The 19,183-nt window shown below is 41.1% G+C and overlaps 1 protein-coding gene across 1 annotated transcript in view; it reads left to right on the plus strand.

Annotated features, from left to right (window-relative positions):
* Window positions 1-19,183, plus strand: part of grin2bb (glutamate receptor, ionotropic, N-methyl D-aspartate 2B-b) — a gene marked incomplete at its 3' end in the record, with an annotated part of 108,689 nt that overhangs the window by 62,414 nt on the left and 27,092 nt on the right. The window contains exons 4-7 of the mRNA XM_080464446.1: window positions 1,499-1,769; window positions 4,275-4,467; window positions 17,280-17,394; window positions 17,621-17,826. Of these exons, the coding sequence (XP_080320572.1) occupies window positions 1,499-1,769; window positions 4,275-4,467; window positions 17,280-17,394; window positions 17,621-17,826 (785 nt within the window). The remainder of the gene's footprint in view (window positions 1-1,498; window positions 1,770-4,274; window positions 4,468-17,279; window positions 17,395-17,620; window positions 17,827-19,183) is intronic.

The following is a 19,183-nucleotide window of genomic DNA, read 5'->3' on the forward strand; positions in this document are numbered from 1 at the left end:
ACTTCAGCCTTCTTATCTCCGAGGCTGAGAACAGACACTTTAAAGGGGCCGCGGCGAGATCCTGAATAACTTTGAACATCAGACACACACACATCTGAAAAGAATATTTAAAGTTATTGAAAGTCAGCTAATCGTATTTCTTGCTAATATTGCGACAATGTCAGTGTCTTTCCTTTTGAACAAAGTTAAAGTAACAAGCCGGTTTTAAAGAAAAGAAGTATATTAATGTTCAAAATGACACTTAGTGTCCACACCCATGTGAATAACCTTTCTAAGAAGTCAGATTAACTTTATGTAAACTGACTAGTTTAACTAGTAATAGTAGTTGTCCCAAGTATTTATTTGTGTATTATTCTGAAAATAGTTTCTTCACCCAAATCATTAGAGTCAGTATTGAGGGGTCCCAGCCAGGCTGAAGGACAAAGATCTAAAACCAGCTATGATGCAGGCATTGAGGTTTTTACCCTGAAAACAGAGGCTATGGAAGAAGGTGATCCACTGGGGACACCCCTAATGAAGAAGATAAATCCAGTCTGTATGAAATGTATACAGTACGGTGTAAAGATGCCAGGCGGCTCTGAATAAATCCTGCAAAGCAATAATGCTGTGAAAAGTAGAGACATTAATATTCTGCTATTTTTCTTTTTAAACTAAAGATCAGTGTTTAGTGAAGCTTTGCCTTCCAGACACCATTTTTCTTCCTCCAGTTTTTGTTGGAACTCTGTAAAAGGGTTCTTGGCGTCTTGTAAAACGGAACCACAGACTTTCTGTGGATGAGATCCTCTTCCAGTAACTCCAGACTGAGTCCATCACATCAAGATAGACGCTCATTGATCTCTTATCCAGGGCACACAATTCTTCTTTACAGTAAAGATAAGTCTTTTTGTGTTGAAATAGCCTTTATGGTGGTGAATTAGAACTTTTACACACACTCGGCTTAAGATTTCACACAGAACGCTGCAACAGACTTAATGTTACTCATTTTAATACATAATTTACAACTGAACAGAAATGTTTTTTGTTGTTGATTTCATTTTAAAAAATTATTTTTTTTTTACCAACAGACACCAATTAACAGTGTTTCTTTCTTCTGAATGCTATATATATATATGCTCAAATATAAATATAATTTCAACAGAAGGTTCGATAACACTGCACTCTGTTTATTCATTGACACTATGACGTTATGCTTTCACTTTTACTAGTGAGCATAGATTAATCAAACTTTTCTCTAGGACGGTTTTCTCTGAGTGTGTGTGAGGATACAGCTTTAAGATTTGGCGAAAGGAATTACCTAATGTCGCTCTGGCTATGTTAAACAAAAAAAAAAAAAAATGAAAAAAGCTCTGCTGCCTTCATCCAAGAGATGTGTAAAGACAAACTGTTTGGCAATCTGGGAGCTGGAGGAGGAGACATCTCAGTCGGTTTTGTTCCAGAATCTCAACTGCCTACACTTTTTCCAAATATTCTCCTCTTTTTTTTTTTTTTTTTTGTCCAGGTCCGCAGCACCATCGAAAACAGCTTTGTGGGCTGGGAGCTCCAAGAAGTCCTCCTACTGGATATGTCAGTGGATGATGGAGACTCCAAGATTCAGAACCAGCTGAAGAAGCTGCAGAGTCCCGTGATTCTCCTCTACTGCACGAAGGAGGAGTCCACCACCATCTTCGAGGTGGCTCACTCGGTCGGCCTCACGGGTTACGGCTTCACCTGGATCGTGCCGTCGCTGGTGGCCGGCGATGCCGACAATGTTCCCGCCGTCTTCCCCACAGGTACACTCCAACGCCAGCTGAGCGGGGCGGCTCGGTGGCGTTACAGTTATACTATCGTGTGACCCGAGAAAACGCAGAGAGAGATTACTCATGGCCACCTTTTGAATTAGGTGTGATAAACACAGATCATAAACAGACCAGACTTAAAACACCCGCCTCTCTTTTTCCTCAGGAGCCACCTGTACGAGCGTTTGAAATGCTGAACAGTTTCCATAAACCTCCGCGACTGCTGGCAGGCGTTTACTTGCGTCATTCACATCTTCACGGCGCATCTCATTCACCTGTCATCGTCATAAACTCTGACAGTTTTGGCGACTTTGATCTTCTGCCTCTTATAACGCGTTTGGCACATCTGTCCATCCGTTGTGTTTTTCTTCTATGGGGACGGATGAAAGCTGCATATTTCTATTAAGATTTTGGGGATAATTGCTGGTTTCTGAATTGTCCTGGTTTCAGTTCTATTTAAGAGACCTTTTGATCAAAAAACCACTGAAATGCACGCAGCTTTATTTAGATATGAGTTTAGACCAACTTTGTATTGAAATGTGGGCACAAGTGACAGATGGCGACATTTACATATATGCAAATGAACCCCTCGCGTGTTTGCAGGACGCTGTGGCAGTCGGTGTCAGGGTGCATACTTGTTTCTGTTAAAGGAACAGTTGACAGGTTTTGAAGTGGGGTTATGTGAGGTAGTTCTTGATGTTGACTGGATTAGCAGCAGTATCTAGAGGTTGATTCATCCTCAGTTGGCACCTGGATAGGAAACGTGAATAGGAACAATGTTGAATTCTGAAAAATGTTCATTAGTTTCCTGATGTCACTAAAGCTATTAACGGGTTAACAGATTTCATTGAAATGGTCAGTTTCATGGCCATTTAGCACAGGTGATAGTTTGTAAAATTCAGTCCAAATCCACTGGAACACAAAGAGACTATTCTCACATACAAATGTTCAGATGTATGGCCAATTTAGAGTTTCGAGCAGAACCGTCGTGTCTTTGTATTGAAGGAATCAGGAGGTCCAGAGGCAAAGGTCCTATCGTGTGTCGAATAGTTGAAGCAATGCTTCACTACGCCCTCGCATTTAAACACACATTTTAAACAGTGACGTTTTTATTTTTTATTATTTTTTTTATTTCAATAGACTTTGTTGAACCAGGTAGTGAGATACTTTTGCGTTTTTAAAACTCAGATGCCTGGAGCCTTTCTTTTTTTGCTCATATTCTGAGTTTGCAACTTTACCAAAAGTTCCTGTACAAGTAGGAACTGTAGTGACTCCAGCCGTGCCTCGACCAGCATAGTTCACCAGACCAAAAGAGCATTTATGGCTCACTGAAGCTGCACCGTGACCACTTCTTCAAGCCGGTTTCAGTGTGGTTGTTTCAGTTTGCTCTATGTGGTGAGTGTCATGTTCACACCTGCTTTGCCGCACAGCACAAAATTCCCAAACTCATCAGAGTTGACATAAACATGGTAGATATGAAAGCACCGTAATAGTTATCATTTTTCTTTGGCTCACCAAAAACTCATGTTTGATGCAGCTCTGTCTCATCAAACGGATGCCGTACCCCCATCTACTGCCCGTAATACATTTTCTACTATAATACTACAAAGGATCGCTCTTCAAACCAAATCACTGCAGCATGAGTTCTCATTTCTTTAGACATTAGTCTGGGCATAGATGATGTACAGCTTTACATCTACAGTTCCTCATGGAAATGAGATAAATGTGGACAGACAAGCATTGCTTCTGTATTCCTGCCATCAGTTCTAATAATAATCTGAGCTTTGGCTTCTCTGCGGTCCATCGTTAGCAGAATCCTCGGTTATGTTATTTCTGAAGTATTTCTTCAGGGCATTGGGTCGTTTTACAAACGCTCTCTCCAGAAACCGACCAAGCATGTTTGAAGCCATTCGTTTTTAACTGCAGTGCTGTTCCATATTGCTTAACATAATCAGCAGCTAATAATTCAACACGTTCAGAACCAGTAGAATCACTGGATCTGTCTGAAAATGTCGGTTTTTCCTTTTCCCAAAACAGAAAAGCGACCTTGAAGCACGGTTGTCTACTTGTGCAAGAAATGGATGTCGACATCTGATATCCAGCAGTTTCTCATGCTTGGAAAGCCAAGCATCACAAAGTGAGCTGAGGGGTGACCACAGCAAAGACTGACACTTTTATTCAGCTGCTTTCTTTCTCCATGTTTATATATGAGCCTTTTTCTGAACAGTGAAGAAGTCAGTGACACGTGGCTCGGAACAAATTACATTATTGAAGATATATTCTCTCTCTTAATTTTGCCGTCGTTTTGACATCGCAGCCTCATGTTTATCATCTTAGTACACCCCCCAGCTTTTTGCAATGACTTTCCGCCTGCCTATTCTTGTCCTTTCTCACATTATTCTGTCTCACTCCCTCCAGTTTTCATTTCGCACCGTATTTCTTTCCACTTCCTTTTTCTCCCTTATTCTCACCTCATCTCTTCCTCTCTCCCCCTCCAAGGGCTTATCTCAGTGTCATATGACGAATGGGACTACAACATCGAGGCTAGGGTACGTGATGCAGTGGCTGTCATCGCCACGGCAACCTCCACCATGATGTTGGACCGAGGGCCTCATACCCTGCTGAAGTCGAGCTGCCTCGGCACGCCGGACAAAAAGAGCGCCAACACCGGCCACTCCAAAGAAATACTGAAGTAAGTCAGTGCTGGTGCCGATCGAGCTCATCACTACTGGAGGTGTGTAAACAAACAAACAATCAAACAAACAAGCATGTGATCACAATAACTAAGACAAAAGGAACAAAACCTTTCGTATTCCAGCAATTTATTCGTTCTTGTGATCATTTCTCTCTTCAATGATCACAATTTCATAGGATAAGCTGATGGGTAACTTAAACTTTTTAATCTAGTGATATTTAGTTTTCTCAACGGTCCCTTAAAAGCTATTATGCCATCAAGAGCTGTTTGAAGCCTTAATCACAATCTTCAACAACCATTATCAAATTTCTGCTAAAGTTCTCGGCATATTGGGTCACATCTACTCACGGTCTGTGTGTACATCCAATTACTGCATCTGCCTTCATGAATGTGGAATACCTAGGCTACCATAATACTCTGGAGAGTGCATACTAATAGATTAATGTACAACATGCAATGTATTTAACTACATCTGAAAATGCTTGCTTTGTTTATGATTGCATTTATTTTTTAAACGTTTGTAAAGGAGCAACAAATCAGCTCAGCCTTTAGCAGAGATGCTGCTTTCTTTGTGATGAGAGGCTTTTCCTCAGCTGGCTCGCCACCGTTTTTATTTTGTGGATTCTGTTCACAAAGCTGACTTTGTGAACATCTTGAAACCTTTTGCCTTCAACAAAGTTAAGCTTTAGCATATCTTGCTTGGTCATTGTCATGATAAACTGCTTTATTTTCTCAGAGAAGGCCGGATCACAGAGTCTCTGGGTAAAAGATGTCCCGTTGATGTTGAGTGCAACTTGCACCTCGAGCGTCAACAGCCGTCATTCTGTGGAATTTAACATTAAACGCATGAATTGATTGTAGTTGTGCAATTATCTGCCAGTTTTCTGTCCTGACAAACTGCATTCGTTTTACATTCGTGAGTAAACCTCAGCAGCTTCCCACCACACTGTTTTAAAACTGCAACCTACCTGTGTAGTGCACTACAGAGAGTGACTGCCAACTCCCCTGTAAACCTCCTGAATAAACACACATCATTGACTGTTTTCAATCATAATACGAGATAGTTTTACAGTCTTGGAAATATTGTCATCAGCTCTAAAAAAAAAAATGATCATGAAAATGTACGTAAAATAATTTCCTTCCTAGAGTGAAGCCAAATGAATTAGCACTCACGACACTGTGGTGGAAACATGTGGAAGCCGCACATAAACACAGATTGGACAGCAAACAAAACTATGTTGTTTATGTTCCCAGATTAACTGGCGTATAGTTTGCTCCCACATTGTCCCATTTAAGAGGATTTTGTGCAGCAGATGAGCATTTTTAGTCGTAATTAGATAAAACAGAGCTGTAACATTTGCAGGTTTTGATGTATGTAATGTGCTTTTTATCCCAGGTAGTCATGTCATGACTCTTTAGACGGCAATATTTATTTTTTAAAGGCCTTTCTACTCCTCTCCTTTTTATGGAACACTCCCACAAAATCAAGATTATATTGGCTACAACTATTATAAAAATTGCCAAGACATTTTTGTCGGGACCCGATAACTGGTTTGGGTTTTGAAACTCTACCTGTAGAGGCTTTGGTCATGATGATGTACAAAAGTGTTTATTAGGTCTTTATGGCCACGTAGTTTGCAGATGTTAGCTGTTCATGCATGCTAGAATTTTCTTACTAATAATAAAATTATTAGCAGCTGCATAATAACAAAAGGTAACAAATTATGTCAGGAAAAAATGAAGTCTAGTGGTGAAACTTAAGGTTTTTGGAAAGGACAAACAGCTTTTATATAAATGAAGCTTACATGTGAACAGCTAAGGTCGACAGAAGAGTCACACAGGTGGAGGTATAGCAAAGTACAAATACGCTGTTGTCGAGCTCTCCAGTTACAGTTCATGTTAATTTCACCAATAATCTTTTTACTATTGCAATATAGCTAAATATCATGGGGGGTTTTTTCCAATCAATATTTTACACACAGCTTTTCCACTTTAGTCCAAATTTCAGTTTGTATTTCTGATTAAGACTTACGACAACTCACCAATCTCCTGAGTGTAAAATATCCCCAAATTATAGAACATTGTGTCACTCGACCAGTGGTGTCAAACTCATTCACAAAATGCTATTATAAAAAGTGGAAAAAACAAAGAGATGTGACGTCTTATTTCATTCTTCATTTCACAAGCTCATGCTCACACAATGAGGTGGTTATCTTGGTATCACTGACTTCTTGAGAATTATTGTGATCGACTGTTCCATTGCGGCTCGCAGTGTTGTGTTCTGACTCTTACCCTTACTCAAAGTTAGGAACAGAATTGACTTTTATAAGAACTATAAAGGGGAAGTCTTCCCGTGGGCTGGATTGATCCCTGGTATGGGCTCGTTCTGGTTTGCGGGCCACATGTTTGGTGCGAGAGGAAGGAAATTATGGCGTGATGTCTATAATGTGGCGGACTGAAGGTCACATGGCTGGAACCGAACCAGCTGACATTGATGATGGCACGTTAAGAGGAAGAGTTGTTGGGCTGAAGAACATAATCACTGACCAGCTACTTCTTACATTTTGAGTGAGTTTCACAAGATCAGCATTTTCATTTTTTGGTGACGATGTTAATTCTATATTTGTTTGAGTTTGGAGAACAAATTTGTGACAGGAAAGCCAAAAGAAACCCGTCTAAGTCTTTGGTGTAACTTGCAATGACGAGCTGTTGCTGCTCAATGGAGACTTGCTTTAACAGGTTTAATACAATTATCTGCACTGAGAACCAGTGTTTTCTGTTTATTTTGACCACCTCTGGTTGTTGACAGCAATACAATCTGAGTAGAGTCAATAAAGTCCACAGGCTTTATTTGAAATCAGAATTCACAACTCTCTGCTTTGAGTGATAAATCCACCTCCGGTATCCATGTAAATAAGTAAAGTGGGGTAAAAATCAAGGGTTTGGCATAAGGCTGCCAAAGATGAATGGAGACAAACAGGTCTGCTTTTACATCATATTTTCCGGACAGACTGTTTCCTGTCAGGGCCGCAAATAAACCACCTGTGCCTTTGATTAAATAGTGTTTTGAGTTTGAGCCCAGGTCCACATCAATTTTCTCAACCGAGGAGAAACGTGAAAAAGCAATGAGTCTCATTCACTTTGATTTACAAGCTTCGAAATGTGTTCCTGTGCAGAAAAAATGAGCAAGACATTGTGCGCGATGAAAGAAGATAAGCTCAACAACTTTTTTTTGGGATTGGGTTTTCAGTTGCCTGATAAATTATTAACTCAGATCTTGCAAATGTGTGTTCACACACATGCAGGCCTACTAACACATGAAAATACACACGAGCATTAATAACGATGCTGAGACGATCCCTCGGGAGAGCCAGAGTTGGTTTTCCTAGCTAGTAAAAAGTTTAAAACACACAGTGAACAGAGAAATTAGCTCGCAGACTAATGACAACATCTCCCCTTGTCTTTTATCTTAACCCACAGCCATGTTTGAAGAAAAACCTCCCTCTCTTCTCCTTCCTGATTGTTTTGCTTTTTGGCACATTGCAAGAACAAGAAAGAGCATTGGTATTCAATTATTAATCCCCATTTAACTTCATAGGGCATGCTTTTACTGTTCACATTGATCTGAGATTCCGCAGCTAATTAAATGCTTGGGGACAACCACGTTAATGAAAACAAGAGTCAGAGAACAACAGTGGGGTTATCACTGGCTCACAGAAATGCACATGCAAACACACATGCAGTGGTATAGCATATGACATTTAAGCACTCTTTAGGGCTCAATCTAATAAAAGCTGAGGCCTTCTATTATAATACCTACCCTACGTTTGCCTAGAAAAACTGTCTGGCTGCTTCTCATCACTGTTTTTGTTATGGTATTAAATATTTTCTCAGTGTTTGTTTGTTTACTCCCCCCCCCCCCACTGTCAGTATGAATTTGAGGAATGTGGAGGAGTGGGGAGGCATTACGCAACCTCTCCTGCCACCACTGCATTAATCTCAGGCTGAGGTTGATGTATTACAGCGAAATTCGGTCATGTCTTTACCCTCGTTTCTGTTTTTAATATCGGGAGCACTTACGCGTGTCGTGTTGGATGCAGCCACCAACAGGACTGAGATAACAATAACACCACTGCCATGAATATTTCAGTCCCCGTAGGACACTATCAGACACAGGCTTAGCTCTCAATCATCCTACAGGCACACACCTGGGATACTATGCTACTGTGTGTGTGCGTGCGTGCGTGCGTGTGCGTGTTTTCCAACCAAACCTTCCATTTTTCTTGATTCCACTGAAGTGGGAATTCAGATGGGTCGATCATGATGGTGACTCCACAGGAGCAAGCTGGAGACGCTCATGCACACGCGGCACACACACTCGCATGTAATTCCACCTATCCCGTTGGCCCACCCCCAGAGACAGAAGCAATAATAAGCCCATATGTCTCTGCGTGGTCCTTTATAGCCACAGGCCACAGCGGGCTGCATGCGTGCTGGATTAGCATGCCATCCTGTCAGCGCTGATGGACGGAGATGGGAGACCCCTGTGAGTCACACACTTAAATTTGTTTCAGGGCGACTTGACCTTATGGGACACACACACACACACACACACATACATAAAACGTGCATGTATAAATTCATGCATACACCAAAAGCTCTCGCACGCTCCAACAGCTCCAACAGCACAAATGCAAAACAATCAGCATAAAGAGCTCGAGAGACCGTCCCTCGTTTCCTGGCTGACAAAGGTGATAGGAATTCTGAGGCTAATGGCAAAATGTGCTTCAAGTGAGTCGGCATGAGGCTTTATGGGGCATTTATGGTGGGTGTTTATGTGTGTTGCAGAAAAAGTGGCTTTTTCTATTGTCAACCCTGTTAATGTGTGTGTGTGGGTAAATGTAAGTTTTCTCCCACACCAATGCCACAGCTGTGATGTAAGCATTGACTACATCTGTCTTATCGTCTGTGGGTTGGCTCCATGCGCTCCAGTCGCAGCCTTTAGTAGACCTTCTCTGCCGGCCATTGGATACTGCAGCTGCTTCTCATGCACACAAGGAGAGCGTATTGCTCTACTCCTATTTCACCTTCAAAGTAGTTTTTCCTGCAGCGGGAGAGCAGCATTATTGCATTTCTTAATGGGCACAATAAAAGTGGCTGTCTAATAAATCCTGGGTTTATTAGGAGGCGTGCAGGTCCCTCCATTTGTGCTTCTGGGCTCTTTTCATCAAACTGTTCCCGCCACTGAAGTGGATTATAGTATCAGTTGACACAGTTCTGTCACCTGTTATCTCTGAGTGTCTCTTTATTTATGCTTCCTTCTTTTTAACATTTATTTTGCACACTTAACCACTCTTTAATTTGACTATTTCTCGATATGTGAGGCTCATGCAGGAGTTTATTCGATCTGAAAAGCCATTTCAGTTTCCACGTAAACCCGCTGACACATTCTGGCCTCTCCCCGATCATTTTCTTTCTCTCATGTGAAAAAAGAAGCTTGTCTTCTATATTTAAATGATCAAAAAGAAAGGAGGCTTGTTGTGTTTTAGAGAGGAATCACTTTTATTAGCCATGTTTCTGACTGATTGCCTTAAAGGTTGTTGAAAGAACCAATCAATAAATCATATGGGTTGTTACTTATTGACTTATGGTTATAGTGATCACAGCCGCACAGCGGTAAAACTGCGCTGCTGCTTCATGTTTTAATCAGGCTGAATTGTTGGCATATAAATTAAGTTCTTATTGACATGTTTATCATTTTATTTACTATGTAAAATACGACATAAAAATGTATATGCCGGTGTTTGTATCTGTGCATCTAATTAGTGAGGGCGTATTTAGTAAGCTGATTACATTCATGATTCATTTGATAATTTATTTAATTGTTTTCTTTATAAAGTGTCAAAAAACTACTGACAGCACTAATGTGACATTTTCCCCCCAAACAGCACATTTATTGATATTTACCTTCATGTAGTGATCATTTATTGTGTTTAGAGTTCCACTTTATCTACAAGCTCTCTTGTCAAGCTGTCTTGGGTTTGCTCGTGAAAACCCACTGTACTCACAAGTCCACAGGAGGCAGAAATGTTGCGGTCACAAAGCCTGTTCAATTATCAACTTGATGTTGCAAACCAAACGGCAACACAAACGATATGGCCCGCTTTCAAAATTAAAGTCCATAATGCAGATACTGCACTCTGTGTGCAATATTATCTTAATTAAATAACTCATTCTGAATGTCTAACCTAACAATCAGATTAATAACACGTTACCCTGCATCTATTAACACACATCATAGATCGTACATGGTATGATGTCTTTACATACTACAAACTACATTTAATCTGAGTGAAATCTTGCAAATTTAAAAATCTAGAGTCTGATCCGAGCAGTCATCCCGCTTCTATTCAATACTCATTGTTTGTATTTTTCTCCCTCTGTTTTTGTTATTTTGCACTTCTTGGCATTGTAGTAATGATCTCACTGATCATTTTTCAGTATCTCTGCTTTTTATTACTTTTCTGCTCTTAATGTGAAGCTTTCTCAAGCAAATATTGATGACTTACCAGTTTGTAAAAGATCATCTTTCTTTGCAGCCCCAATGAGTGACTGACCATTTGTAAATATGTTAAGTCTGATACTACAAAAACGAGGCGTGAAACACTTCCATTAAAAAAAATGAAAGCTTCATTAATCTGAAAGTTTGCCGCAAGTTGTCACAAAATGGTTTCCACATAAACATGAATCATTCCTGAAAATTATATAAATTTACCAGCAGTAAAATAACTTATCTAGATGTAACAATATTTAATATCTTCTTCATACTAAAGTGACTCATTTGATAAGCAGCTTCTTGTTATTTCATATTGTTGGCGGGTTAATTGATTAATAATCTATTACTACTTCAATATTTGTGTCTTATCCTGGACTTCACATACTGCATAAAGAAGCCTGGTTCCTAATATATCCTTATCAGAATACATCTTTCATGTGCCTGATTTAGACAATGATGTGAAAACTGATGACACGGTTATAACCATTTTTCATTTTACGTATCGTAAATAACAGCTTAATTATTTACCGTGGGCTCAGCAGCATTTTTCACCAACATGGTGATGCACATATCGCTTCTCATCTTATTGCGAACAGAGAAGAAGGTGACAAGAAAGATGAGCCATGGCTTCCTCTTTGACTGATATCAGGCTGTCACTGCATGGGAGCAGGAGATGAAGATCCGTATCCAAGGAGAGAAAACATTTCCATGAGAGCGAAGCATTTTATAAAGTGTTACACGAGAGCCAAGGAACGTGTGTTTGGAGCCACAGATCTGCTCGTTGTGTTGTCCATTTGACAGACGTTCAGTTGGTACCCACTGTATGTTCTAGTGTGTGCATGCGTGTGTCTGAATGTGTGTTTCAATGGTCAGCTTATGACTTCTAGGTAGACATTCACAAAAGCTGGTAGATGTTTAACGTGTTTCATGTAAAAGTTTTAGCAACTGTGCTACATTCAACTATGTGTTTGCAAAGTTTTTAAGTTGACAATCACAAATGTTGAAGCAACTCAAATGTGGTTTGATTTGATTTGATTTAACATTTTACCAAGTTGACATACTTTAAACCATTACCACTCAGGATGCACTGACGCTACTTTTTGACGAACCATACAACTGAAAGTAAAAGATTAATCTACATTCCTCAGTTGTCTACAGACACTACATCGTTTGAAACTTGACTTTATGTGAGTAGAATCTTGAATGCAGCTTAATTTCTCTTCATCGAATAAAAAGAAATATCATCTCATAGTAGTGAAAGCCAGTTTAGACATTAAAACCTGTACATTTTTGTGATCTTGAGACGTGACAGTCACAAAGAAATACTATATAAAAATCCATACTCTATACATTCATGGAAAAAAAGATAATTGATGGCTGTAAAAACAACATTAACAATGAAAAATACATAATTTGTTGTTTAAAGGATCTTATCCAACTCAATCCGTCTATCTGTTTTCTGTATTGTTATCGCAGGGCGCTGGAGGAGCAAAGTCAGGATGCACCCTAGACAGGCCAACAGTCCATCACAGGGCAATTACAGAGGGACAAATAACCATACACTCACACATAGGAGCAATTCATTAAATCTCAGACGTGTTTGTGGACTGCGGGAGGAAACTGGAGTGCTAGGAAAAGCCATGCACTCACGAAAACATGCAAACACCACACTGAAAGGCCTGACCTGTATTTGAACCCACAATCTCCTCACTGTGAGGCAAAATCGCTAACGACTGCACCACCATGAGGCAGCCTCAACAAAATCTAGTCAATGTGAAATAATCCCAAATGAAATGTGCTGTCATATTGCAGTGAGGAAAAAACACAGCTGTTCACCTTTCCCTGTTGCTTTCATCCGCAACTGTTTTCTACTAGTGATTTAAGTTAATCAAAAACGTATGGACCTCCTCTCAAGCTATTTCAGCAAATTCTGTCTTACCATAAGCTAATTTAGCTTTTTTTTTTTTTTTTTTTTTTTTAAAAGACATATTTTTAGGGATGGGTAAGTGTGAAAATATCACATTTATCTCCTTTACCGCCTTAAAGAAATACTTACAAACATTTCTCTGTAGAGACAGCCACTGGGCGAAAAGCACATATTGGTATTTGAGACTGTGGAAGGTCATTGTCCTTGCCTGTTGTGCCCTTGTTCACATTTTAAATGAGAGTGTGCGCTCTCTGATACACACTCCTTCTCTGCGGACTCTACAGGTAGCTGTCTGATGTCTCTGGCTCAACAGGGGTCCTCATGGGCCCAGATCACATGGAGCTCCTGTGGACTCACTTATTAAAGGCTGCAGCTCAAACAGACTCAGGTCCTCACATCTTTCCTGTGTGCGTAGTCCACATCACCCCGTCTCTGTGTTTATGCTGTCGGAGCTCTACTACTAGCAATAAATGACTCAATAAATAAGCAATAAAAGTATTTTAGGGGGTTTTAAATCTGTGAAATGAATTCTGAATTATGCATACAATCTGTACGCCTTAAAGTCACAGATATAGATTTTATACAGTTTGTGTGGCAGATGACCAAATCATGACATATGCAGTCGTTATTACAACCTAATAAATGACTCATTACCGGAATTAGCGCCGCCTATTATTGTGGCTCTTTTCTTTTGAGGCTTTTTCTTAAAATAGACTCAGAGTGTATCTGTATTTATAGCTCATTTCCTAGGCCAGGATTAGAAAATTACATTTAAATTCAGTGTTGAAACATGTAATTCAATTGAATTTAGTAAGCCGCTCCACAGAAAGGAACAAAAAGGTAATGGAACAGCAGTGGCAAGGTTTTGTTGCATCACCATAATTCAGCCTCCTCTGTCGTCTGTTCACACACTCACAGCTTTCAGTCGTACTTGTAATGTGTGGTACACATTTTATCAGTAACTGGTAACTCCTAAGCTCCTCTGCATATTATGAGTCATCCATCCAAACCTGACACAGCGTGTCAATGTGTGCATTTTTAAATGTACACACACAGGCATTTTTTTTTTTACATCTCTGCACTGCAGCTACAGAGGATTTGTGATCCTGTCCTGCTTCACACTGACTTGAAAGAAATAATTAAAGAGAAGTCATGTTAAATGGCTCCAAAAATACATTTGAAGAAGAAAAGAAGTGGAGGGGGGAGCGATTGTGTCTCTGCCGCTGATGATTCATTGTCTCTGTAACTAAAAAATAAATTCCCCTCACAGCCAGTGATTAGTCGGGGAACAGTTGGTGAGTGAGGCGCACACAAGCGCCGCATATGGCTGTGATGAAGCTGCACGAGTTTCTGTTAGTTGCTCATCCCAGTAGTTTTGTTTTTTCTTCCTCCACCCGTGTCTGGGGAGTTCCGACATGAGGACGGATCAAACGACACATAAACGCTACATCATTTGTACGGGGCGACAAAACGATAAAGTGAGCAGTCTGCTTTGCTGTAAATTCGCAGCATGCATCAGTCTTTGTAAAGGCACAGGTTAATGCACGGGCAATGAGTCCTATTGATGTGTGATTCCACGCGCCGCTCAGAGGTGAGACGGAGAGATTGATCTGAATGCGAACGACAGCGTAAACACTCCGGTTTACACTGAAAAATACTCCTTTCTTTTTCCCCCTTTCTCTCTTTCAACCAGCCTCTCTTGGGTGAGATTACTGTTCCCATGGCAACGCAGCTGATTGCATGAAATTTGCTGTGGTTGTGGGTGCCATGGCAACACATCACATTACATTATACTATGTTAAGAATAACCCCCCCCCCACACACACTGCGAATCGTTATGTTGCAGGTTTTGCGTATACTCACGCTCGTCTCTCTTGTCATGACGACACATACTCTCACAGGGTGGCAACAAGTTGGACCTCTGCAGCCTTCCCCCGCACAACCTCCATCTTTTTGCTCCCCTATTCACATACAGATTATTCTTAGGAGGCTAATCCCATGTAACATGCGCATTACACCATTTGTGGTGTGCTAGACAGCCAGAATGTAGTGAAAGGCATTTCATGGAGGCTTGACTCTGATTATACACTTGCCCAAAGCATGTGGATTACTCGCACCGAACGGCCATAACATTCTGACCTGCAAGTGAATAATGCTGATTATCTCTTTGTTATGGCACCTGTCAGTGTGTGGGACATATCAAACGGCAAGTGAGCATTTTTTTTTTTTGCAAAATCTGGATGTGTTACAAGCAGGAAAACTTTAGAACGTGCAAGTACTTGAGGGAGCGTGATAAGGACCAAATTGTAATGAAAAGAGGAGTGCTGAGCATCCTCAACACTGAAGCTCCTGTGTGACGTTCTTGGTTTTGAGTAGTCAGTTGTTATCATCATAAGTGACTCTATAGCAAAGGCCTTTAACAGCTACAGTCACGGGTGGCCAAGGCTCAATCATGCACGTCGGTCGGGAGCGAAGGCTGGCCTGTGTGGTCCAAAATAACATATCGGAGCTCAGATTGTGGCAGACGTTAATGCTGGTTGTGATCAGAAGGTGTCAGAGCCAGAGGAAGCAGTACTTTTTGCTTGTGCATATGAGGTTTCATAGTTACAAGAACATCGGGCAGTGTCCACCAGAGCAATGAAATTTGCTGGCCTGGTCAATTGCTGCATCACATTTTGCATTCACCACAAAGCATAGGTGGCTCGGTAATTGTTTGAGGTGTCGGCTCAATCCAACCGAGCATCTGTGGGCTATACAAGACAAACAAGTCCGATTCATGGAGCTCCTGCCTCATGACTCACCAGACTTAAAGGATCTGCTGCAAACATTTTCACAGCTGAAGTCGAGGGGCGTTCATGCCTCGAGGGATGACGGATCTCTTGGTGTCAAAAGTGGAACCAACTTTATGTTGTAGGGCAGGTGGTCATCTTGTTATGGCAAATTGGTCTGAGTGTGTGTCTGATATAAATATAGTTGAAGACATTACGGATAGAGGCACTGAATGTTCTAGTGGGAGGTACTCGCGACAAAATCTTGGGTAAGTTTCTGCCTTGTTGCTCATCTGTTATCTGCATGTTTTCATTCGCTTGTGAATAGATTTATTGTCTTTTTTTTCACACTGTTAACTTGGTTGGAGATGGTGGTGGTACATGCACAGGGCTCCTCCTTTAAAAGTCCACACGCACACACACAAACACACGCACACGATTGTTTCAGAGGCAGAGCGTCTCCATGGTGATGGCAGCCCACAGATCAGGACGAGGAAAAGTGAGGGAAGGAGGCGGCAGAAAGAGAAACAGAGTGAGAGAGCCAGAGAAAGAGAGATCATTCCTGCTTATCTGCCTCTGCTGTGCACTTGTTGACACACTTGTATGCTGATCTTGTTTTCACACATGCAGTTAATACTCCTTGCGGTGCTCCCACCTTTCACTTCTGGATTTATTTTTTTTTGGTTTCCTGGTGCTCTTTCTTCACCCGCCCTCCTTCTCTGCTCTCGTGTACCCTCACACCGTTGCAGCGCTCCCTCTGTGTGCTTTTTCGTCTATCATCTGCCGTTTCTTTCAAACTAGGTCACCTTCGTCTTGGTCAAGTTTGCACAAAATACCAAAGCGCACAAATAAAAAAGAATATTCCCAATTGCAGCACTGAGACCTGAAACACACAAGATGAAAAGCTCCAAAATGAAACCAATAAATGCAGTAGATGTGTTCAGAGGGCTATTTGTGAAGCCAACGAGTGTACACACTCGTACGTACACTCGTACACATGTGCGTCTGCACATTTTCCCCAAAGAACATTTCGAGTGTTTGTCTCACAAACATTTGGACTGAATATTTGACGGGTCTAATTTGTGCACCCCTTGGGCCTGAAATGTTTTGCTTCGGGATGTTCGACATTTGAAAATATTTAGAGAAATAGGTTATGGCTTTGAGTAGCCTCCCACTGTGTTAGTTAGCAAAGTAGTTAGATCTCTGACATCTGTAAAAAGGTTACACGCAGCTTCTACTGTGATCGCAGTACTGTGTTGTACTTCACCCGTTTAAGCTGCAGTAACAAATCAAATGGGAGTAAATGTCCGTATCGTCAGAGGTTTTCTTTTTTAGATGTGTCACGGATTTTTGGTTCTACCTTCCACAGCTTCACTGCTTTCTTTACAGCCGCTCCTATGTACTGTACACTCCCTGCTTACAGTATCAAACGGCATGGAAGATACTTTAGATTTAAGTGATGAACCATGTGCAAAGGTCAAAATGCATTTAACTTTCAGATTAATAAGCAGTTGTTGATATTTGTTTTTGCTGAATCTTGTGTATTTATTCTTTTCAGGTACATCATGAATGTGACATTTGAGGGTCGAAACCTGTCATTCAGTGAAAAAGGCCACCAGAGTTTCCCCAAGCTGGTCATCATTCTCCTCGACAAGGACAGACAGTGGGACAGGGTGAGTATGTTTTCTTTTTCTATGTTTACATCTTGTTCCTTTCCTCCCTCTTCCTGTAATGTTTTTTTCTTCCCTGGTTTGTATCTTTCACATACTTGATGCGTCTGTCACTTTTCTTTTTTTTTTTTTTTTTTTCTTTTTCATCTGAAGTATCTCCCTGCAATTTTGAAGTACCTGATACAGTAGCCTGTATACCACCCGGCCCTCCTTCTTCTCTCCCACGCAGGTTGGCAAGTGGGAGAGAGGCTCTTTGACGATGAGGTACCACGTGTGGCCTCGCTTCGAGCTGTACTCGGCAGCGGAGGAGCAGGAGGACCACCTGTCCATCGTGACTCTGGAGGAGGCGCCATTTGTCATTGTGGAGGACGTGGACCCGCTCAGCGGGACCTGCATGAGGAACACTGTGCCGTGCCGCAAGCAGCTCAAACTCAAGTGAGATCCGAGATTTAAGTTCATTTCGCAGCCTCATTGATTCTCGCAGCTGAAGAGGAAGTCACAAGTGATTATTAAAAAATGAATAAATAACTAAATAAACTTAAGACTCAGCTACATATTTACACGAGCTGTGAGTGTAAATGAAGGAGATACATGAATCCGTCATTAAAAATAGATGCACCCAAAGGGCCGCTAAAATAATTTTATATCCTTCTTGAATTTATGGCTTGACTTTATTTCTCTTCTGCTTGTTGTGCTTTTTCTCTTTTTCCTGCCATTACCTTGACTTATTTCACTTCTGCTAACTAGATCATCTAACTTTGTGTCCCTGCCTCCCTCCCCTCCCCGTCTATTCACCTTGACCCTCCTGCTATCCTCTTCTCCTTGGAGTGTGATAATTAATTTTCTCCATTGGCCTTCTTTTCTACCGATGGCTGACCTGAATCTCTTGAGGGTTTCCTGCATCTTCGGTCTAGGTGTTGTTTTATTGACAGATCTTTCACCCTTTCCCTTTCTTCCCGGACTCCCCCCTCTGCGCACTCCCTTTGCGCCTCTTTCTTTCCTCTCCAGGTTCCTCACATGCAGCATTTCAGGCTTCAGCAGCATACATGTGATCGACAATGCGCAGGGTTTCTTTTTTAGCCAAAAATAGTCCATGAGCAGGATGTACAGAGCTGTGTAGTGTCATCGTTGTGTGCACAAAAACAGAAATATGTGGGCAGATCCTTGATGCCGGATAAAGCGCTGTGCTCTCTTCACTTCGTGTTATATTGTGCATTTCATTTAGTTGCACACTAGCAGAAGCTGAATTCATAAGCCCACAGTTGTGATAAATAGAGGTTGACACACCCTTGTGCGAGTACAAAACACTCAACCAAACACATTCGTCCTTGGTCTGGCACTGGTAACATGCGCTCAGTGGGCCAGAGCTGCCATTGTGTTGTTACTCACAGCTGTTACGCACCTGTATCTGCTGTGAGCCAAAACAGTCCGATGACTGATGACGCACAGTTTAGTTAAATGTTTCATTCAGTGTGTGTTATTCTTAGTCTTTCTCCGCTGTATAATTTGGGTGGCAATATATAAACCTGTTTACTTGTGCTGCAATAATAGGGTGCTCTGAGAAAGGAGATGTGAATTTTCGTGAGCCTTGCGCTGTACGGGTGTTAATATTTAGAGGTCCTGCGTAAAAAATAATGATGTGCTGAAATTTGTATGACTAACACAAATCTCCAAAATTATGGCACGGCTCATTATTTTACATTTAAATGTCTTTTTCTTTTTTTTTTTCCCTGTTGAAATTAGTGCCTGCAAATTGTGCATTTTAATGTTGTATTGAGGAATATTTTTTATT

This window comes from Lipophrys pholis, assembly GCF_963383615.2.
Source record: "Lipophrys pholis genome assembly, chromosome: 5".
Classification (NCBI taxonomy): Eukaryota; Metazoa; Chordata; class Actinopteri; order Blenniiformes; family Blenniidae; genus Lipophrys; species Lipophrys pholis.